A 23,900-nucleotide genomic window follows, 5' to 3' on the forward strand; every position below is an offset into this window, starting at 1 on the left:
GAAGTGCATACGAGCTGTTGAATAAAAGTGAATTCTTTGAGCAGTAAACTGATTAGAATGCTCGGATTAGCCCACAATATTTGTGCCTCTCTTTACTAGAGCATTTAGCACATCCCAAAATAAGTCGCCAAAGAAAGCTGCTATGGGCACCTTTCTCTTTCACTGTGTGGACGTTGCCTTTTGCTTTAAACTTTTTGTAAACTTGGCACATGCAGGACACACTTTTTTATCTACATCAGTCAGAACAATGCCATTATGATGAAGCCCACCTCCAACATTTTTATCACTCTGCTGGAGTTGGTGACATCGATAGGAGGGCAAACATGGCCAAATTGTTTTGCGTATACAGTTTGTATAATCGCTTTCACATTTTGCACAGAAAATATGTTAATCCCAGCAGCGCAACAGTCTTCTATTTGCATGGATGAAGTTTGTAAGGTCCTCGTGAATCGCGACGCTCTTCAGGATCGCGTAAAACATGTCCTTCATTCCCGTGTTGTAAAAGACAACCTGCAGAAGTTTACCACCATCCTCCTCAAGGAGTCTGCCATTCTCCAGTTTTTCCGGAGCTTTAAAGATGAGCCATTTTTGACAATCTGTGCGAAATCGACGGCGTGCACAGAATCGGGAACCTCTTGCTGGTAATCCACCGATGGCATAGCAAGAAGTACGACATTTTTGGGTAAACTGGTTTAGATATCCTTAGGCGACCACCACCTCTTGATTGTTCTTGATAAATAGCTTGGAACATTAGGAAATTGACATGGCATGGCTTCAGGAGTTAATGCCCAGCAGCCATGGTCTATTTCAACAACCTAGCCGTCAATACCATGCTTGTAAGTTTTTATATGTCATGTTGCATAAAATGCACATTACACATCTTGCATGTCTTGGTCAGAAGTTTATCGGCGCGGGGAATAGCTCTCTACAACTTCTCAAGCAGCTGCAGATTGGGCGATGGCGCAAAAATGTGCCGCCCTTCTGGACGATGAAGTCTTTTAAGCAGGCTATTGTTTTCTCTTCAAGTTGTGTTGGTATTAGTTCATTTTGCTTTTGTCAGATATGACCACCATGGCAATCTGTACACAATATATATGTTCATTTGAAAGGTGCTAGGAAGTGTTCGGTGCCATTTGGTGCCCTTTCAGGTTCAAATAAGTGTCAATTAAGTTGGTTTTTTTTTCTTTTTTTCAGAATGTGAACAGTCACCGACGAATTTTTTGGACTCCGAGAATTTAAACTTGTTGTATATGTCAGACTTCATAAATGCACCAGACTTCATAAATGCACCGTCAAGGTTGTTATAGCACTAATGCATTTTCACGATCGATTTTTTAGACATACTTATGCCCTAAAGTTAGATTTTTTTTACTAAGTCGCTCGTTTTGAGCCATGTGCCTTAATTTAGGAAGCGGCCATGTTGGATTGTGCATTGGCGAGGTCGAGTTTGGCTTGTAGTGGCTAGTCATGTGGCTTCCAAGATTGGAAGTGCATACAAGCTTCCAGTTTCTGAGGGTGTCCTGATCTCACTTGGTTGGCAAAACGGTCTAAGCAACACAAATTTTCTTTTTCAGCCGGTCTTATTGTCATCATTAATACTTGGGTAGTTTTTTTTTTTTTTGTTGCTGTTGACGTTCTCGACGTGGTCATGTTGATGGTGTGTCAAGTGTTTTTGAGCTGTCATGCGTGTCATATGTTCTCTGCGGTTGTGGCTGCTCAGTAGAAATCAGTGGTTATGGTGCTTGGCTACTGACCTGAAATATGCAGGTTTGATCACGTCAGTGGCAGTAGCGTTTCGATGGAGGTGAAATTCTGGATGCTTGCATTCTTGAAATGTCAGTGCTGAGTAAAAAAAAAGCCCAGCAATTGCAGACACTCTGATGATGTTATCGTAGCCCAAGTGCACCTATATCTGATCTTCCCCAAGTAGAGCATCACGCATTATTGGGGAATTTTTTTTGCTGCCCTAATGCAGAATAACTTAATTATCATCATCTAACCATTTTTTTTGGACTGCTCAATTTTTCGCACTGTTTCGCAGTCCGCGTTAGGTCTGCAAAATCAGTCGGCAACTGTATTCAGGAACTCAGCAGAATGTGGATTCAGAAAGTCAGTTCTAGAAACAAGCAATGTAGGAGTTAAAATTGGAAAGTTAAACTACTTGCATTATGTTGACAATGCTGCTTTAGTAGCAGGATGTAGAAGAACCTTGAAACCATAATTATCAAAGTGCCAGAAGATATTTATTTTCTAAATGTAAGAAGTCACGACGGGAGGTGATTGAGATAAACCGGAAAGGTTTTTCTGAACATTATGTTTTTAATGGGACCCAGAATAGGCGAAACTGTACTAAATGAATTCAGTCAAGTGTAGTACTAAACAAAAAAAGCAACGGCAAGACTTTTGAAGACTATGAAAGATAGCGTTAAAACTAAGGTACATCTCTTTAACATTTTGTCTCTGGTCATGTGGGATCGTGATAATATAAAAGAGCTCCTTTGAAGCTCTGTTGTCGGTAGCCTAGTGTTGTGAAAATTACAGGAGCTGCCGAAAGAACCGAAACCCTTGTTCATTTAGGAGATTAAAGTAAAATGATCTTTTCAAGTAAAGGCGAACTCTTCCATTCATAACCTTTTTCCCCAACGCTCTCCATTCAGGTTCACCATGGACGAATTGGATGCTGTCAACTTGGGCAATACATTCTCAGTAGAGACGAACCAGCGTGATGAAGATGCTGACATGTGAGTTTTCTTGATTCGTTGATGAAGCTTGACATCTCTGTGTGCAGTGTTGGTGTGGTTGCATAGCCAATGTGGCATTAGTGTGAAGTCATCTAAAGTGCCAATGTGCGACTGAATTACAGTTGAACTCCTTTATAAGAGCCAGTGATTTAAGAGACAAACGGGTATAAGATACACCAGTGTGCCTACAGTAAAATATGATTTGGTGAGGAAATGCATACATGGTACCCTGCTTATAAGAGACATCTCATATAGAAGACAACATTGGCTGCACGGAGCATGCCTCTTATAAAGGGGCTCATCTCTAATTCCACAGAATAAAAGCTGTTTTTACTTTGTGCCAGAAACGTACCTCTGTGTGGGAGTGTAGCATGCGCACATGCCCGGCTCTTCAGATCAAGCTGTTCACGAGTCCTTGAAACCTTGGAAACGATTCAAATTCAAAATGACACTTTCAAGGCCTTTGAAAGCTCTGGAATTGTTTTCCTTCCCTGAGAACCCTTGAATTTTTTGTCAAATTCTGCTTCAATTAAAGCTGTGCATAGAGCAAAATTATTGGTGCAAAGCATATTCGAATATTAAAGTATGTGTGTCAATCAGATGAAATGTTTTTTAAGTATTTCTCAAATATTTTTCTAATACTTATAAGCAAAGTAAAAAAACAAGTAGTTGAGGATACCTAAGCATGTTTTTTTTTATGTGGGATTGTGTTTTTTTTTACTATGTTGGTGTTGTGGGCTGCAGAGGGGTGTACCTGAGTTGTGTTATGAATAATAAGGCAGTGCAGGGGGGGGGGGGGGGGGGCTCATTGCGTTTAGTCACATGATTTTGTAAGACAAAAGTTGTGTTGACAGTAAGCCTACGTAGTTGGAATTGAAATTATTGCAAATACGAGGTGTAATATTACTAAACATGCTGCTCAAAATATTACCTTGTATGCAGTTTTAGTGACTCAAAGAGGAAGGGATTACATATTTGAGAAACTTCCTGTACTCGACAGAGAGTGTCTCACAACCTCAAATGTGTCATTGAGCTGGAGAAACACCAATATGAATATTGGTTCAAAAGAAAAAATGCAACAAGAAATTCTATAACCGTTGGCTTGTTTTTAGAATTATGCTAAATATACACAGATTATTTCTAGTAGGACAAGAGAAACACTTGACTTCTGTCAACCAAAGGGGCAAGCATGCTTTAGTGAAGGTCTACAGTAAATGCCTGCCATGTGGAAAACCAAATGAAAAGTCTGCTGAGTACAGCAAACTTTTTTATGTCACTGCCACATGGATCTTGGGGGTGAGTGCTAGTGGAGATAGATCAAGAGGATGCTGGGCGGCATAGCAAACAACATTTAGTAATGACCAAGGAAAAACCTGTGAAAAAACTCAATACTCGATAAACTAGCAACAAACAGTCAAAAGAACCCTAGAATCTACAAAAAAAATCTCTAAAAATAAACTGACATTACAATAATCTGCTTTTAACTATGTCTAACTACAGTCGCTAAACTCAGTCTGGTCACCTTGACCTTGCCATCGGGTCGTAGGCCGAATGGAACGATTGATATGTGGGGTTTAACGTCCCAAAACCACCATATGATTATGAGAGACGCCGTAGTGGAGGGCTCTGGAAATTTCGACCACCTGGGGTTCTTTAACGTGCACCCAAATCTGAGCACACGGGCCTACACCATTTCAGCCTCCATTGGAAATACAGCTGCCGCAGCTGGGATTTGAACCCGCGACCTGCGGGTCAGCAGCCGAGTGCCTTAGCCACTGGACCACCGCGGCGGGGTGGACCGAATAGAACGTCAATTGCTGAAATTCTAACCTTTTTTGTGGTGGGCCCGTGGTCGATGTTGCCAACGATGCTCTTCTATCGTCGTTCTGATGCGTCACGGTCATCTGCACTGCTACAAGCCTTTTTACGGTTGCCATCAATGATGTGGCACTGAGTCTTCGTCAGGTAGGCTTAGTGCGAGATCGGCCTTTACCTCGAAGTGACACTGTGGCATTCAGGGGATTGCCGCTGGCCGACGTTCGAAGAAGGATTGCTGCTAGTACGTCTGTGACAGCCAAAATATGCCGCAGCACCTCCAAGGAGCCTCGCCTGGGCATCGACGATGTCAACAGGCACGCCACAAAGTGCCAGCATCACGGGCTTCAAAACCAAACACGCACTGCACCCGTCAGCAGAGCGTACCTGCCTGCTGACCCGCAGGGCGCGGGTTCGTATCCCGGCTGCGGCGGCTGCATTTCCGATGGAGGCGGAAATGTTGTAGGCCCGTGTGCTCAGATTTGGGTGCACGTTAAAGAACCCCAGGTGGTCTAAATTTCCGGAGCCCTCCACTACGGCGTCTCTCATAATCATATAGTGGTTTTGGGACGTTAAACCCCACATATCAATCAGAGCGTACCTGCCAATGCAACCTTCATCGTCCGCAGCCACGCAAGCAATGCCCCTCATCGCACGATCGTCGTCCATTACGGCTCGGGTCGCGTTCTTTCATGCACGTGCTTGTGCCTCTTCAGCATTGTTGCCTTCGTTGTCTGCACCATATCTTTATTCGTGACAGTCACTTTCATATGTTACAAAAAGGCATGCGACACAGTAGAGGTACCAGCAGTCTTGAAGGCATTTAACCTTCATGGAGTGAGACAGGGAGGATAGAATGTTCTAGGACTGACAGTAATACTGTAATGTTTGGGCTGTAGTGTTACCATTCTGTTTAAAATGTACTACACACTAAAAGGCTTGTTAGCTGCATGAGTTACTGAATGCAGATGATACCATGTTGAGGTGATTACACTATAACTGTGGTATTTCTCGGCTATGAATTTTTCCATGAAGAACAGATTTTTCTATGAATTTTTCTATGAATTTTCTATGAAGAAAAGGCAACATATAGAAGCCAAGAAATCCCCCGCAGGGGCGCCTGCGCAAGTAGGCGTTTGGTGTGTAGCGACACCACGGACCCGAGCTAACGGGGGAGTTTCTACTCCCTCCCACGCCTAGCCGTGCGTGGCTTTGCCGTGTCCGGGGAAAAGGGGATCCTGGGGGTTGAGCCGACGCTGGGTGATTGGACCGTCAAGGCCCCCCGGCAGAGGCAACACACCCCTTTGGCCCCGGCTTCACGTAGACGGCACCCCTGGGCTGACCCACCCAGGGGAAATCGGCAGTCGCCTTTTCCCATCTCCCTCTCCCTACATCTTCGTCTTTATCTCTTACGATTTATCTGTCCTGTCTTCTACTCTCTTCCGTTTACTTCCAAACTTCCTGGCGGCTAGGGTTAACCCTGTGCAAATAGCCTACCTTGGTCTAGGTGCATTGGGTTATAGTTGCGTTGTATGGCTGGCGTCTGCAGGTTTCAGCACCCGCAAACTTGTAGCGTCCCCTCGTTGGGCTCCGTGGTGGGTGGCCGTCAACGCTTCTGAAGAAAATTAAACTGGCATGCATAAAGTATTTCCCTTATTAAGTGATCGTACCGCCTTAAAGCGTGTACGCACCGAAGACTTAGGCTTTTTCAACCGATCAAGTGAAAACTTCCCCCATTTTCATGTTATACATAGTGAGATAAGCAGCAAGCAAGCCAGAACCGTATCACCCTTTGTAGTAGCCAGATGTCTCACAGAAACCCTTGGAGCCGGGTACAAAGTTACCAAAATGGCCAGCGGAGACCTCCTCCTTGAAGTTCGAGAAAAAGAACAGTTTGAAAAGCTACAGAATCTATCAACTTTTGGTGACACTCTGTGGTGACCCCGCTACTAACTGCAGCGGACGATCACCGCGAATTCACGCTGAGCGAGCCACAAGGCCGCTGCTCCGTTTACTCGCGTGTAGTGCACCGCTCCGCGCGCGCTCAACTGATAAGGCGTTTAGCGCGGCGCGGCAAATAGACAGTGTTCTAATGTAAAAGTACACAACACTTTATTGCCTCTGGCGGCACTCCGAACAACAGTACAACGTCCGCTCCCGGGACGCGGGTAGCAAAGGCACCCGCACGCGGACATGTTCACAATAAGGGGAAAACCGCGAGCACGTCGCAGTTGGCAATGGCGAGCTTTGACACGCCGGTCGGGAAAAGGTCCCTCGCGGCTATGCTGCGCACTCTCACGATGGCCAATGGGCCTGGTCGCGAGTGTTAGGGCAAACCTCGTACGCGTAGGCCTAACGCAAGTGCGGCGCGTTGTGGTACGACAACTTCAAGCACTAGGCACCGCTCTGGGCTTAGCGTACGCTACCGAAGCCAGCACTCAAGTAAACACGCCTGCCGGGGTGCCCAAGGCCACCCCGGGCAGGCTATAGTCCGCGTTTCCCAAAGGGGACGCGGACGAAGGAAAACGCGTGCTTACCCAGCGCCGGCCACGGAGCAAGAGACCGCTCCCTCGGCGCGCGTAGTGCCCGCGCGTGGCGCCATCTATCGCCACGTGGTGTTAACGGAGCAGGAAAGCAAAAGGGTGTGGCCGTGTGGCGGAATGCCCGCGAAATGGTCGCTGGCGCGCCCCAGATTCCCACATCCTCCTCTCCTTAATTCACCCTATATACCGGTCTGCAAAGGCAGCCGGTCGTCGCCCATACATATAAAGGCGTCATGCAATGGGCAACAGCTAGCCTCAGCCTCGCTCTGCAACTGCTGCTGAAGAAAAAAAATAAACAACACAAGAATACACTTGACAAATACAATGGCTCCGCGGAAGGGGGGTAACGGGAGTTCATGATGCTCACGCAAGAGCGCGTCCACGGCTCGGAGGGGCAGCGTCACGTAATGTCTGACTTGGGTGATTGCGTGGATGCGAGAGTTCAAGGGGAGGGTTCTGGTTGAGGCCTTCATGCGAGGAACGGGCTCACCTTCGTCTCGCCGATGTTGACGACAGCCCTGCGAGTCCGACAAACGCCGCCTCGGTGGAGGTTCGGATGGACCTCGCTGCGACAGCCGGCCCTTCTGCTGAAATCAAGGTCGCCAAATCTACTGGCTGCGAGGCGTCCTGCGGCGTCGGTCGAGTCGTGCACAGCGTCTGCGACAGCTGGCCTCGTGCAGGAGCTGTGATAGAAAGGCCAGCAGAGCTTATCAGCGACGGTCGGGAGCCGGGCGCAACCGGACTGCCTAAGGACCGCAGGTCTCCGAACACCTCCAGAGTCCAAAGTGGTGTAGGGGTCGGTGACTTCTTAAGCTGTCGCCACACGCACACACACACGCACACACACCTCCGATGGTCGGGTCTCTCCAAACGCGCACCGCAAAGGAAGCGCAAAGTGTCATTTGTCCCTCTCCCCAGGCTAAAGCACCAATTCACAATCCCCTCCTCCAGCGAGAAGAAAAAAAAAAGAAAGCACGGAAAAAAAATATCAAGTAAACAACAACACTCACATGACAATCAGCAGCTGTAACTGGGCGGAACAGACTTCTTTGCAAGCACTGGCTGTAAAGAAGTTAGCTAACCGAGACTAGAAAGTTAAAATGAGGGCCTTCGGTTGCGGAAATAAGCCCGCCGTCCGGCGCGAAATCACTAAGGTGACCGCTTCCTCAGATTATACCGGTGCGTGGTCCGAATGTGGTCTGCCGCGCCGGGTGTGCGCCGTTGCTTGCGCGAAGAGCCACTGGGCGCAGGTGCAGGCTCGTCAGACCTCGTCGCAAAGGCTTTCAGGTCTGCGATATGGGCACGACTGAGTTTTCCCAAAAGCGGGTCTTTCAGCAAGTACGCAAGTGGAGTCCAAGCTTTTTCCACTCGGTACGGACCAAGCCACTTTGGAGCGAGCGAAGTTGAGAAACCCTTGCTCGCATCGCTAAGAGCGTGGTTGCGCTTCAGGACGAGGTCACCCACCTTAAATGAAAGGCGGCGCCGTTTTCGGTCGTACTGGGCCTTTTGCTCGGCCCTGGCCGATGCCAAACTTTGCCTCGCTCTACTGAGAGCTCGACACAGTCTGTCCCGAAGTGTGGAAGCGTAAGCAGAACAGTCTGCCGGTTCTTCCTCGTCTCTGAGCTGGCATTGCATGACACTGGTCACCGGATTTGCCAACTCCCTTCCGAAATTAAGGAAGGCGGGAAAGAAACCAGTAGAGCGACTCTCGGAGGTTCGGATTGCAAACGCGAGTTCACTCAAATGGTCTGCCCAGTCCCTTTGACTTTCGGCAAAGGCCGCCAACATCGGTTTGAGCGTACAATTGGTTCGCTCCGTCAAATTGGACTGGGGATGGTAGGGCGAAGTGGTGCAGTGATCTATTCCTAGGGAACGGCACGTATCACCAAACACCCGAGCGGTGAAATACGACGCATTGTCCGTGATCAATCTTTTCAGAAAGCCGAACCGACAAAACACTTCCTGTAGCCTCTCTAGCACCGCTCGCGCTGTCACTTTCCGCAGCGGAAACAGCTCCACCCATTTGGAAAAATGGTCAACAACTACCATCAGATGTATGAACCCCTGCTTACTCCTGGGAAACGGCCCCATTAGATCGCAGGTGGCTACTTGCCACGGACGCTCACTGACAGTCGGTTTCATCAAGCCGGGCGGCTTGCCACCCCTTGATTTCACCGTTTGACAGACGTGGCAGGAACGGCAATAGCGAAAAATGTCACGCTTCACGCCAAGCCAAGTCACAACCTTGCTCAGTTTCGCAAAAACTTTAGAGCCACTCAGGTGACCGGAAATGGGCTCGTCATGAGAGGCTCGCAACAGTGCGGCTCTCAGACTTTTGGGCATAACCACCTTAAACGGGTCTATGGACTCGTCGTCAGTGGCTATATACTTCAGCAGGAGCCCGTCATGGTCCAGCAAAATGAATCCGCTGGGGACTCAGCGACACACGCTGTTCAGCCCCCTAATCGCGCCCGCCGCAAAGCAAGCAGCGTATACGGCGCTCTGTCCCTCCGAGACTCGAAACGGATCACTCTGCTGAGCCTTCAGTAGCTCTTCGCTGCCGAAAGCAACTCCCATTCTCCCAAATGGGGGAGTCTGGTATCGCGCCCACTCAGGACCGCAGCAACCGCCGCGTGCACGGCGTCACGGGTTCGCTCTCGGCACGGTGGCCTTCGGAAAGTTCCCCCCGCTCGGCCGCTACGCAGTGCGCCGCTTACCTGGATAGCAGGCAAGGTCGTCCTCATGGGGACTCCCCCTTTTCGCCACTGTTTCGCCCCCGACGCCAGTGCTAAGGCACCGCGAGCGGCCGTCGCACCGGAAGCCAGGTTCTCGGCAGACAACAGGGGGCACGAGATAGCGCGTCAGCTAGTACGTAGAGTGTGTTCACCACAAAAAGGGGTGACGACACAGGCGAGCGCCGAAGGGCGCCCGTCGATAGAGGCGGTGGCCTCTTTGTGCAACGCGGCATGCCACGGAGCAGACATGTTGCGACGAGCCCGAATCGCGCAGGCGAACTGGCTCACTAAGACTAACCAAAGGCTTAATGAGCCTTTTATACGGCGTTGGGTACCAAACTGCTAGGTTGCATAGCAGCCAGCGGGCAAAATTCGGCAACGGCTGAGGCCGCGGTGCCGATCTGCGCCCCGGAAGCTCCACTGAGAGCCGTTTCGGAGCGCTGTTACATGGAACTGCCATGCATTCCAAAGGGAGCAGTAGTAGTCCAATTTGCCCTTGTGCACTGTTCGGGTTGGGCTATGGCCCCGGACCCAAAACACGCTACCTCTCCAGTGGGAGCTGATACGTAGCGCCTCGTGTCATCCCGACTGGGGGCTTGTGACAAGTGAGGGTGCGCGATGGTGATGCTCAAGGGGGCACTGGCCCTGTTCTCGAGCAATGCGGTATCTGCTAAAAGCGTCAGCGGACAGGACTCACGCGGAGCAGACATAACGCGGGCAAACGCGGCGAGCCTGATTCGCAAAGGCGGGCCGACTCGGCTAAGACTAATCAAAGGCTTAATGAGCCTTTGATACCGCGTTGGGCGCCAGTGTGGTGGCGCCGCTACTAACTGCAGCGGACGATCACCGCGGGTTCACGCTGAGCGAGCCACAAGGCCGCTGCTCCGTTTACTCGCGTGTAGCGCACCGCTCCGCGCGCGCTCAACTGATAAGGCGTTTAGCGCGGCGCGGCAAATAGACAGTGTTCTAATGTAAAAGTACACAACACTTTATTGCCTCTGGCGGCACCCCGAACAACAGCACAACGTCCGCTCCCGGGACGCGGGTAGCAAAGGCACCCGCACGCGGACATGTTCACAATAAGGGGAAAACCGCGAGCACGTCGCAGCTGGCAATGGCGAGCTTTGACACGCCGGTCGGGAAAAGGTTCCTCGCGGCTATGCTGCGCACTCTCACGATGGCCAATGGGCCTGGTCGCGAGTGTTAGGGCAAACCTCGTACGCGTAGGCCTAACGCAAGTGCGGCTCGTTGTGGTACGACCACTTCAAGCACTAGGCACCACTCTGGGCTTAGCGTACGCTACCGAAGCCAGCACTCAAGTAAACACGCCTGCCGGGGTGCCCAAGGCCACCCCGGGCAGGCTATAGTCCGCGTTTCCCAAAGGAGACGCGGACGAAGGAAAACACGTGCTTACCCGGCGCCGGCCACGGAGCAAGAGACCGCTCTCTCGGCGCGCGTAGTGGCGCGCGCCGTGCCCGCGCGTGGCGCCATCTATCGCCACGTGGTGTTAACGGAGCAGGAAAGCAAAAGGGTGTGGCCGTGTGGCGGAATGCCCGCGAAATGGTCGCGGGCGCGCCTCAGATTCCCACAACTCGCATCACTGTAACACCACACAGATCGATGAACACAACCCGTGGAGTAGTATCTGATGCTGATTTGCTCGGCTTGACTGAAGAGGAACTTCTGGAGGGGTGGAAGAGTCAGAATGTGACCAATGTACAAAGGATCACCATTAGAAGAGACAACAAGGTAACACCAACGAAACACCTGATACTCACGTTCGCTTCCAGTAATCTGCCAGAAAGTATTCAAACAGGGTACACAAAGACGTCGATCAGACCATACATACCTAACCCGCGTCGTTGTTTTAAATGCCAGAAGTATGGCCACGGCTCACAAAGCTGTCGTGGTCATTAAACTTGTGCACAATGTGGAGTGTCAGGCCACAATTCTGACAATTGCGAAGAACCATCACACTGTGTGAACTGTGGCGGAAATCATGCCGCGTACTCACGTTTATGTTCTTTCTGGAAAAAAGAAAAAGAGATCATCACTTTAAAGATAAAAGAAAACATTACATTTAAAGAAGCAAGAAAAAGAGTCTCGCCATTTTATGGCCCCACATATGCTGATGCGGCGCGCCAGGGGGCAGTGTCGCACCAGCCCTCGCCACTCCTTCGGCCTGCGCAGAGCGAGCCATTGGCTGTGGCGCCTGCCCCCAAGGCGGCAGTAGTTGAGTCTACTCCGCCTACTATTGAACAGAAACCAGAGGCTCCAGGGTCCTCGGGTCTCAAGGCCTCACCTCGCCAGGCGAGGCCCAAGCTTCGAAAAACCAGCTCGCATGAGCGGGGCGTCCAGTGCCTCCGAGGAGGCAATGGATACGGCGGCACCCCTGGTGCCAAAAGAACGGGGCGGCTCTCTGGAGCGCGCCAAGAGAACTAAAAAGCTCATAACAGGGCCTGACAATGGCCCTGGTACTTGAGCTCGACCTTCCAGCTTAAACAAGTCACTCGCTTAACGTACACATAGCACTACTTTACTTCCAATATGGACACACAAATTATACATTGGAACGTCAGAGGACTGCTTAAAAACCCCGACGACGTACAAGAGCTTTTATACAAATACTCGCCTCAAGTGCTGTGTGTACAGGAAACACACCTAAAATCCTCCAATACAAATTTTTTACGTGCTTACGTCGTTTACCGAAAGGACCGAGATGATGCTGTGGCGTCATCCGGTGGCGTAGCCATTATTATTAACCAAGGAGTAGCGTGTACACATTTACCACTCCAGACATCTCTTGAGGCGGTGGCTGTTCGAGCGGTACTGTTAAACAAACTCGTCACCATCTGCTCTTTGTATGTACCTCCCCATCACCGTCTTGAAAGACATGAATTTCAGTCTTTAATAGACGAACTGCCAGAACCTTATTTGCTTCTTGGGGACCTAAATGCACATAGTGGACTGTGGGGCGATTCTCGCTGTGATGCACGAGGTCGTCTCATTGAACAATTTCTCTTCTCTTCCGGTGCCTGTTTGTTGAATAGGAAAGAGCCAACATACTATAATGTTGCCAACAAAACTTACTCGTCTATCGACCTCAGCATCGTATCACCTTCACTCCTACCCCTACTCAAATGGAAAATCATAAATAATCTATATGGTAGTGACCATTTTCCTGTAGTGTTGAGTTCACAAACAACATATGAAAGTCCTCTACACGTTTCCAAATGGCTGATAAACAAAGCAGACTGGGAACAGTTCCATAACACTACACGTTTGAGTTGGACAGACATATGTAGGTTAAACATAGATGAAGCTGTGCAGTATTTCACAGCTTTTCTAACTGACGCAGCAGCCAAGTGCATACCGCAAACATCTGGAATGCCCGGCAAACGACATGTCCCATGGTGGAACACAGACTGTCGTAATGCGCGAAAGGAACAGAACAGGGCATGGAGGTTGCTGTGGTACTCGCCGACAGCGGAAAACCTTGAGAGCTTTAAGAAAATAAAATCTCGAGGCAGGAGAACGCGTCGGCAGGCCAGAAGAGAAAGTTGGCACAAGTTTTTATCAGGGATAAATTCGTATACACAAGAGGCCAAAGTCTGGAACATGGTTCGTAGGGTAGCAGGAAGAAAAGTACATTCACTCCCACTCGTAAACACTCGGGGTGAAACCTTGGAAGATCAGGCAAACTTCCTCGGTGCACACTTTGAACGGGTATCCGGCTCGTCCCACTATACTGACACTTTCCAAAAATACAGAACAAGAATAGAAAAGCAGAAACTCGAACACAAATCCACTAGATACGAAGCATATAACCAAGCTTTCAGTCTAGCTGAGCTCCGAACATCTCTAAACCCCTGCAGTACTTCTGCCCCAGGTTCTGACCGTGTGGTGTATGAAATGTTAAAAAACCTACCAGCCGAAACACGAAAAACCTTACTTTGTTTGTACAATGCTATCTGGTTTTCTGGCACTATCCCTACCTCCTGGAAAAAGGCTATTATTATTCCCATTTTGAAAGAGGGCAAGGACCCTTCTTTAGCTTCAAGTTATAGGCCTATTGCACTTACAAGTTGCTTGTGCAAAGTATTCAAAAAAATGATAAACTGCCGACTTGTACATATCCTTGAAACAAAGAATTTGCTCGACCCATTTCAGTGCCTGTTCCGAGAAAGTAGATCCACCACAGACCTCCTTGTTCGTATCGAGGCACAGATCAGAGACGCCTTCGTTTATAAGCAATATTTTCTCTCTGTGTTCCTCGATATCGAAAAGGCGTATGAATCAACATGGCGTTTCGGAATTCTAAGAGACCTGTCCCACCTTGGTGTGCGCGGAAGAATGTTTCATATAATCGAAAGTTACCTGTCAAACCGGACATTCCGTGTCCGTCTGGGCAGCGTTCTCTCCCAAACATTTGTCCAGGAAACAGGCGTGCCACAAGGTGGTGTGCTTAGTTGCACACTTTTTATTATCAAAATGAATTCTTTGCACTTGTCCATTCCCCGCAATATGTTCTATTGTACATATGTCGACGACGTTCAGCTTGGCTTCAAGTCATGCAACTTGGCCATGTGTGAGCGGCAGGTTCAGCTGGGTTTAAATAATGTCTCCAAATGGGCAGATGAAAACGGATTTCGACTTAACCCACAAAAAAGCACGTGTGTCTTGTTCTCTCGAAAGAGAGGCATGCACTCGGAACCTGACAATCGACTGAACGGGCAACGTCTGTCCGTCAAAGCCGAGCATAAATTCTTAGGCTTAATCTTGGACAACAAGTTGACCTTCGTACCGCACATCAAGTATTTAAAAACAAAATGTTTAAAAGCCATGAATGTTATAAAAGTGTTGTCACGTACTACATGGGGTAGTGATAGGCAATGCCTCATGAACCTCTATAGAAGTCTCATTTGCACCCGCTTAGATTATGGGGCCATTGTCTATCAGTCTGCTACTCAAAGTGCCTTGAAGATGCTGGACCCCGTGCACCATTTGGGCATCCGCCTTTTTACGGCTGCTTTTCGCACCAGCCCCGTAGAAAGCCTTTATGTTGAGTCAAATGAGTGGTCGCTTCATCTGCAGAGAACTTACTTGTCCTTTGTTTATTTCCTTAAGGTGAAAGCAGACAAGAAGCACCCCTCATACTCTACAATTAATGATTTGTCGAGCTCAACTCTGTTTCAAAACAGGCCTTCGATGAGGCAGCCCTTCTCAGTTCGCCTGAAGTGTCTAGCTGAAGAAACTGAAGTGTCACTTGAACACAGTTTAATGGCTCCTGTTGCATACCCGCCACCGTGGAAGTGGCAGACTATAGACTGCGATGTGTCTTTCCTAGAAGTTACAAAACATGCACCTATTGCCCATATCCGAACATACTTTCTGGAACTTCAACACAAATACACACGTCCTGAGTTCTTCACAGATGCATCCAAGACTAACTCCTCTGTGTCCTACGCTGCTGTTGGCCCATCCTTTTCAGATGCTGGCCTTCTACATCCACGCACAAGTATCTTCACAGCGGAAGCTTACGCGATACTGGTGGCAGCTAAACACATCAAACAATTACAAATACAAAAAGCAGTAATTTATACGGACTCCCCCAGTGTGGTTACGGCTCTGCACACTCTTAAAAAACACAAAAACCCAGTCCTCGTCTCACTTTACTTCATTTTGTGCACACTCTGCACACTCAAACAACATGTTGTAGTGTGCTGGGTGCCAGGGCACCGTGAGATTCAAGGCAACGTGAGGGCGGATCAGCTCGCTGCATCCGTCCACAAAAGCACCGCCACTACACCCATATCAATCCCGGCCCTTGATCTTAAGCCCTCTCTCAAACGAAAGCTCAGGGACTACTGGCAGAGCAAGTGGGATAGACATATACAAAACAAACTACACGTTATCAAGCCACACCTTGGCCATTGGCCACCAGTATCAAAATCACGTCTAACAGAGGTAACACTAACAAGACTCAGGATAGGACACACATACCCGACACACACACATCTTTTGTCCGGTGGTGATCCACCATTGTGTGATAAATGTGGTGAGGCATTAACAGTTCTTCACGTTTTAATTCAATGTAAACAGTTAGACACTCTAAGAAGACAACACTTTCCTTTATCCTACCGACAACATATACCTCTACACCCTGCAATGTTCGTTGGCAGGGAACCGCTTTTTAGTAATAAATCATTGTTAGCGTTTTTAAAAGAAATTCATAATTTTCATATCATATACCCGGGCATTCCGTAGCACAACCTCTCCAGAGAGGTTTCTGCTGCGGTGGCTACACTGGAAAGCACTTGCCTCACGGCCCTCGGACGCAAGGGTATGAACGTGTGAGGTACTTGTGCTAATGCCATACATATCCACCATCGTCTTTTATTATTACCAACTTTGTTCATCTATTCACACCACACACACCTTTCACGGCATGGTCATGATTTTATTACCTGTATGTTTTTACCCGCCTTACCGCGAGGAATTTTATGGCCCTTATACAGCCGCTAATCACAATCATCGTCCACATTCCTGTCTCATGAACTGCGCTCTTTGGCCATCAAATGGCCCTTGCGCCAAAAAACACCATATATCATCAGAAGCCAACAAATCAAATAATGATGATGATTTGGTTCAGTGAACTACTGAGACTATAAAAAATAGGCTGTATGAAGCTAAGAGTTCATTCATACATTCTGAATCCACGGGTAAGTGCCAGAGGTATGGTGTCGGCTCTCTTACTTTCAGAGGAGAATCCACGTGTGCCAGATGTGCTTCTAAAGACCACATTTCTGACTACCGTGAAGCTGCGTCATCTCACTGTGTGAGTATGCTAGGTGGTGACCACCTAGCATACTCACGATCTTTTGCTGCATGGAAAATGGAGAGAGCCAATATATCGGTGAAAGTCTGGGAAAACATCTGTTTCAGGGGAGCCAGGAAGAGATGGTTGCCATGTCATGGCACCACCTGTGCAGATGTGGCATGTCAGGGGGCAGGATCGCACTGGCACACCAACCCGCATGGCAGCAGTAGTTCGGTCTACTCCCCTACTTGCGAAGAGAACCTAGAAGAGAACCGCCGACCTACATACATTTTCTGTGGTGGCCGGCATTAAGCCACCATCATGGTCTATGTCAAGACGGCTTCACAGCATCAAAGAAAATTTATTGCAGTAGAGCCTCTGTGTTGCATGTGTGAAGTCGCATTACTTGTGTAGTCGACTTACTTGCTCTTGCATGGGACATGCACGCTGTATAATTATTTGCGCACCAAATAAAAGTAGTTATTGTGTACAATGAGGCATTAGCTGAAATAGTTGAATGTAAAACGAACTGTGCACATAGGCAACAGAAGTGGAAGCTTCTAATATGCAACACTTTTTCATTTTTTTGTTTTTCTATATTTTTATTGGGTGGGCTGCTGTTGTTTTTGTTATTATCAAGCTTTTTTTGTTGTTGAATGGAATGACAATTCAACACGTGTTACTCATGAAAACCCCTGCACATGCAGCATTCACCCTTGCCGCTGATGCTACATTGTAATGCACATTGCATTTGCTGGAAATTACTTTAATAAACACATCTATCTACTTCAGAACAGCTTTCATGCTACTTCAGAAATTGCTCAAGATCCATAATTGGGTGGACCACGACTGTGCATTCCTTCGATCGCTTTTTAAAATTTTTGCTGTGCACTCTGTATACAAAAATGAAAAAAATGCACTTTTCTATCTTTTGAGTAATCAATATTCCTTTTTTTTTTAATCACTATTACGGGATTTCTGACTACAAGGATTCTATTATTGCAGTGCAAAGCTTTGTGATGTGTCATGTTGTGCTACGCAGTTCTCTAATGTGAATGGCTTTTTGGTCACAGGATGAAATACATCGAAGAGGAACTGGCTAAACGTCGAGGTGGCATTCAAGAGCCAGAGCTGTCGCTACAGTAAGCCGTGTTTTTTTTCTTTGTTTGTTTTGTTGAAGTGGGCCCTGTCTCACTACATCGTGTAGTTCAAAGTCCACTGCTGAATCACTGGGGTCCTGGCAGAGATATCCTGAGCTTGCCTGCTTGTATTTTAGCTCTCAATAATGGTTTGTAGGGGGCATGTTGGCTCTGTAAACAGTATACTGAAAGCAATACTAGTATTTTGGATACGGATGTAAAGACCCGGGAACAGAGGTGATAACTATTTATTGACAAGATGGAAAGAGCTATTTGTAATTCCTCACCAGTAGTTCATATTTGATTCTGCTGCTACAACGTTAAACCAGAAACTTCGGGTTCATCTCAAACTTCATTATAACAAAGTTGCATCTCGCAAAAAAGTAAGTTCGTTATATTCGTAAATTCGCCATAAAGATTATTTCTAACATTGTATCACTTGCAAGACTGTTTTTCATTTACTTTGTTAAAACTGATATTTCGTTATACCTGTGTTCATTTTAGTGAGGTTTGAGTGTAGTACTGACTTGAGCCACTCATGCAAGGCATGATAAGTTAGAAGCTTGACTAGGAAATCACCAAACAGGGAATGTGGCTGAAGTCAAGGTTTAGACATATAGGCTTGTCAAGGCCTTTTTTTCTCATCAGTGTGTGCCCTTTGCTCACTCTCCCACAACCTTGACAGTGGGGGAGAGAAAGAAAGGGAGCCATGGAGATAGAGAGGGTTGCTGTGCCAGCAGGTGTTGTCTGGTGAGGGGAAAGGCACCCAGAATTAACACCGACCATGTTCACGTTGACAGAAAAAAGTATGGCACCGAGTCATAATTTCACTGCGCCGCGGTGGTCTAGTTGCTAAGGTACTCGGCTGCTGACCCGCAGGGCGCGGGATCGAATCTTGGCTGCGGTGGCTGCATTTCCGATGGAGGCGGAAATGTTGTAGGCTCGTGTACTCGGATTTGGGTGCACATTAAAGAACCCTAGGTGGTTGAAATTTCCGGAGCCCTCCACTACGGTGTCTCTCATAATCATATGGTGGTTTTGGGATGTTAAATCCCACATATCAATCAATCAATCAATCAATCATAATTTCACTGTCAGTCTAAGAAAATGGCACCACTGTGGGGGTGCATCTATCTGGGCTGTTTGGTACATTATCAGGAAGGGAACTAACAGCACTAGAAATGGGTTGGTAATAAAATGACAGACAGGGCACTGAACTTCTACAAGAACTACACCTCGCAGGTAGGACAGGAATCGAAGATGGAATTTCATTTTTTGTTGAAAACTCTGCGAGAATTTCAAATGCTTTAAAAGCTCTGAGGGAAAAAGGCTCAAGCGGAATTGGTCGTAGTTGGGTACCTATCACATTGAATGGATTCGAAGCTGTCTTTGAAATCTGTTGGCTGGGGTGTAGAGAACTTGGGAATAATATATGTACGACTCTATGTTTTCTCCCTCTTGGGGACTAGAAGTTTGACTTAAGTAGTATGTATAGCTCGAGTTCATCGAAATAGTGACATGCCGTTTTTTCACCATGTCCATGGGATGCCCATTTAATCTAACAAGTGGCCCTATTTCGTCAGAGACTTGCTAAATTGGTACTTATTCGGTCCCTTCACTGCCCATGGAGGGATGCTGGCGTGTGGTCTACAATTCGTAATCAGGTATTAAAGTGATTGGGTGCCAGCGTGGCCGAAACCACTATTGGACACATGCGATGGGGTACCCGAAGGCGAATATGCGCTACGCTTTGCTACCACGCGCTTAACCGGTAGCAGAGCAACTTATGCTCCGCTACCTGCACCAACACACTGTCCCTCTTGGCCGTGCAATATCCTTGGGAAAGTGCACGTTGCCTGTGCAGACCTGCCAAGTCTTCCGGATTACCCGTACAATGTACGAATTCTGACCCCTTTGTACGGTTGTACGGTTGACGCAAAAATCTTCCATGAAGCGTGCAAAAACGTAGTTTTGCGGAAATTTTTAGCCATTTTTAGCTGAAAATTTACTGTTGGTCTGGCAACTTTGGTGAGACTAATCAAAACCAACTGCCATCGCCATCACTCAGTTGATCGAGCTTGCGATGTTCGTCATGTTGTGCTTTGTTAGCGGTTGAGTTGGCGTGCTTCGGAGCAGTGGTGTTGGTGTCTTGGTTTGCTGTCAGCCATGGCTCTTAGTAAAGAGCGGGAGCGAAAACAGTACTTACAGGTGTTTTTGAAGCAGTACACATCCGAATTCCCCTGCATCGTGGAATCGAAGAAGGGCAAGCATTTTGCATTCTGCACGGTGTGTGGCTGCGACATCAGCGTTTCTCACGGAGGCAAAACCGACGTTGTCGCTCGCGTTTCATCCAAAAAACACGTAAGTCTAGTGCAATGCCAAGAAAAGCAGCAGCAGCTGGGACAGTTTTTTTCAAAGCGGAACTCTGATAGTGACGTGATCCGAGCGGAATGTCTCTTCACTAGGTTTCTGCTGGAACATAACCTTCCATTGACCGTCTCTGACCACGTGGGTCCCCTGCTACGAAAGATGTTCCCTACTTCGGATGTCGCAAAGCGGTACGGCTGTGCGAGAACCAAGACAAGTGCAATTGTTGGGGAGATGGCAAACCATACTCAGGAGCGCATAGTGAGTTCCTTGAAGCAAAAAGTTTTCTCGGTTGCCATCGACAACAGTAATGATAGCCATTCGCAGTTGCACCCGATCGTGGTGACATACGTGGGGGAGTCTGGCTTAGTTGAGAGTCGACTACTTTCTTTGTGTACGTTGACGGGACAAGCAAGTGGTCGCAACATAGGCAACCTAATTCTGGAGGCTCTCGCGTCGTTTCATATACCGGTCACGAACTGTGTAGCGTTTTGTTCCGACAACGCCAACGTGATGCTTGGTAAAAAAAATGGCGTGGCAGCGGTGCTGACGGAAGTCCAAGAAAATTTGATTAAAATCGGGTGCGCATGCCACCTAATAAACTTGGCAGCTGAGAAGGGAGCAGTGTGCCTTCCAGCAAAAGTGGACGAAGTTCTTGTAGATATATTTTATTACCTGGAAAAGAGTGCTAAGAGGAAGGAGGCCTTGAGGCAGTTTCAGGAAATTCATAATGCAGACTTCAGAAAAATCTTGAAACACGTCCCAACTCGATGGCTATCTCTTGGGAAATGCTTGACCAGGCTCCTGGATCAGTGAAACCCTTTGTTGAGCTTCTTGCACGAAGTGAAGGACAAAAAGAGTCTCAGCTTTCTGGACTCATACCAGATCCCAAAGGCAGCAGCAAAGCAAGCAACAGCTCCAGCAGAAAAGCCTGATCAGTGCAAAACGAAAAGAAAGAACTTGACACAGGCTCCTTCAGTGCCAGCGAAGAAAGCCAAGGTTTCCTGCACACAGAAGACTGACCAGCACTGCCCAACACGTGAAGGATGGCTTTTTGTTTTCCTCAGCCTGGAAACCAACCGAGCATATTGTCTCTTCTTGCAGAATATTATTCCCATTTTCGAGAAAGTGAACCTCTCCTTGCAAGCACAAGCTCCCCAGATCCACGTGCTATGGTCGCTTCTCTTGGAACTTCTTCGAGACATTTTCTCAAGATTTGTAAACCCATCGTGGCTGAAATGAAGCCCAGAGCTGCTCAACTTGGACTACCATAGCAGGGAGGCACAGAAAGGGGACGAGGACCTCATCATTGGACAGGAAACTAGGACTGTGGTGGACAAGCTAACGCCCAGTGAGCAACAGGAGTTCTTCGAGGCAGTTCGGCACTACTTTGTGACAGTGTGCGACTACATGCGACACAAATTTCCCCTGGCAGACCCTGCTCTGCTTAATGCAGAGGTAGTTCAGCTGAAAACCCTGGACACCATGTCCTTACGAAAGGTTCACTTTTTTGTGGACTCTTTTCCAGCGATGCTACCTTTCCAACCGGGAGAGTCGAAAATGGAAGCGGTCGACGCACTGGAAGTAGAGTTTTCCAAGTTGCAGGCTCAGGATCTTCCTCCCCATATTCTACAAGAAGAACGAGTGGATGCCCAGTGAAGAATGGTGTCACAGCTGAGAACTGCAAGTGGAAGGTTGAAGTTCAGCCGAATTGCTGAGGTTATGCTTGGAATTTTGTCAATTCCACACAGCAATGCCGAGTGTGAGCGTCTCTTCAGCCTTGTGAGGAAAACAAGAACTGAATTTCGGCCGTCCATGCCTGACAAAACTCTCGGACATGTTCTCCTTGCGAAGTGTGACCAGGCTGGACATTGCTACAACCAGACCTACACAGAAGACTTCTTGAGGAGGGCCAAGTCGGCGACCACCACCTTTGTTCAAAAATAAGACAAGCTAAAGCCCAAGGAACAACAGGAACTCTTCGAGGCAGTTCGGCACTACTTTGTGACAGTGTGCGACTACATGCAACACAAGTTTTCCCCGACAGACCCTGCTCTGCTCTGCCTAATGCAGAGGTAGTTCAGTTGAAAAGCCTGGAGACCATGTCCTTCCGAAAGGTGCACTTTTTTGTTCAAAAAATTAAAAAAAAAATGCCCCCCCCCCCCCCCCCTCAGGCAGGGTCTTCCTAATTCTGTGTTCCAGTACTTGGCAGGTCTGCCTGTGGCGCACCACGTGCAGAGTGGGAGAGCTATGCCCGAAGTGAACACTTGTGACAAAGTAAAGGTTCCAGCATGTATATAACTATCGCAGGTGAAACTAGATTCTATGTGTTGAATTTAATCATTTTTGGTGCTTTTAACTCTTACGTCACATCATCCTGAAGGTGTTTCCAGTATTGCACCTGAGATGAGAGCAAGTACGGGATTAATGTGCGAGCGGTACAATGATGGTTTACTTTTGCATCGAAGGAAATGGCTTTTCTAAAATGTTCATTGCTTGCTGATAACCAATGTCAGGACCAAAACACATCATACTACTTATACAGGTCTAGAACACATCAGGAACCGAGTAACAGAGCTTGTCATTTCTGAGACAAAGTGTACGTAGGAAAACTACGTTGCTCCGAAATCTTATTAACCTGGAAGCTGCCTGCATGGTTTCAGGAGCATTCTAAAAAGTTGCACAAGACGTGCTGACGAGCATTGGTCATTACTTCGTGCAAAGGCAGTGCCACTTTAATGCGTGCTACTAATGCAGGTTGATAAGTAAATTTTTATCGGGTAATATTGCAGGCAATATGTACATTTTTATGCGTACATTTTTATAGAATAAATCACCCGCCTGAAAGCGGTCCTTCTGACGTCATGGTTGCCGTACCCAATGTTGCCTGCCTTTACTGTGCAGCTGCCGACACTAGTGGCAGCAGAGCGTAAGTAGCGGGAGCCACAGCAGCAACAACGGTCATTGAACAATTTTCTGCTCTATCCAGCATAGCCAGGTAAAGACTGAACTTTTGAACCACTCGTGCCATTCTCTATAGTAATAATAGCAGGGAGTTTCTTTTCTATAAATGAAACACTAATGGACAAGCTGCATTTTATTATGTCTGTTGATGCATGTAAGGTTCTTTTGTTATTGCAGCTAATTTCATTACTAGTGATTAGTTGTAGTCAAACACTTTCAAGTCATCGAGATCATTTCCGAAATTTCCCACTCGTTGCACATGTTGTATGATATATTTAGCTCTATTTCTCAGTATGTAGGGTACTGCTGTTGATAATGTTGCCATTTTAGACGTTGTCATACATTGAGCTTTCACGCTGACATAAATTGTTATTTGCTTTTAGTGTCCCTTTAAGGGGGGACGCGGCTTAGAATCGCGAAAGACGGGAGAAAAAATGATTTTTTGAAAATCAAGTTTTCAGCTTCTGGAACACTTTTTCTGTCTGATTCCAAAATGTCTGCTCTGAAAACAGCCCAGAAGTGCTTTGAAAAATTCGTTTCACCCTCCTAGGTAGTGAAACATTTCTGCAAATCGCAAGAATATGGCAATTTTCAGAAAATGACGGGGCCAGGAGCTATCTTTTTGAGCTCATCGGAAAGAGCATCTCTCCCTGTTCGAAATTCCCGCCTCAGCTGGCTCCTCCATATTTAAACCAAGCTCACAAAAGGAAAATGTTTGAAGGTCGCTTCGAAGCCCCTGATTAGCGGTGGCCACCATGTTGCCCCAGCTCGCCTCG

The 23,900-nt window shown here is 47.6% G+C and overlaps 1 protein-coding gene across 1 annotated transcript in view; it reads left to right on the forward strand.

Moving 5' to 3' along the window:
- The window catches only part of LOC119184011 (splicing factor C9orf78), a 100,860-nt gene that overhangs the window by 28,879 nt on the left and 48,081 nt on the right, over positions 1-23,900 (forward strand). Inside the window, exons 4-5 of the mRNA XM_037433842.2 lie at positions 2,658-2,741; positions 17,728-17,796. Of these exons, the coding sequence (XP_037289739.1) occupies positions 2,658-2,741; positions 17,728-17,796 (153 nt within the window). The remainder of the gene's footprint in view (positions 1-2,657; positions 2,742-17,727; positions 17,797-23,900) is intronic.

This window comes from Rhipicephalus microplus, chromosome X (assembly GCF_043290135.1).
Source record: "Rhipicephalus microplus isolate Deutch F79 chromosome X, USDA_Rmic, whole genome shotgun sequence".
In the NCBI taxonomy this organism is placed as follows: Eukaryota; Metazoa; Arthropoda; class Arachnida; order Ixodida; family Ixodidae; genus Rhipicephalus; species Rhipicephalus microplus.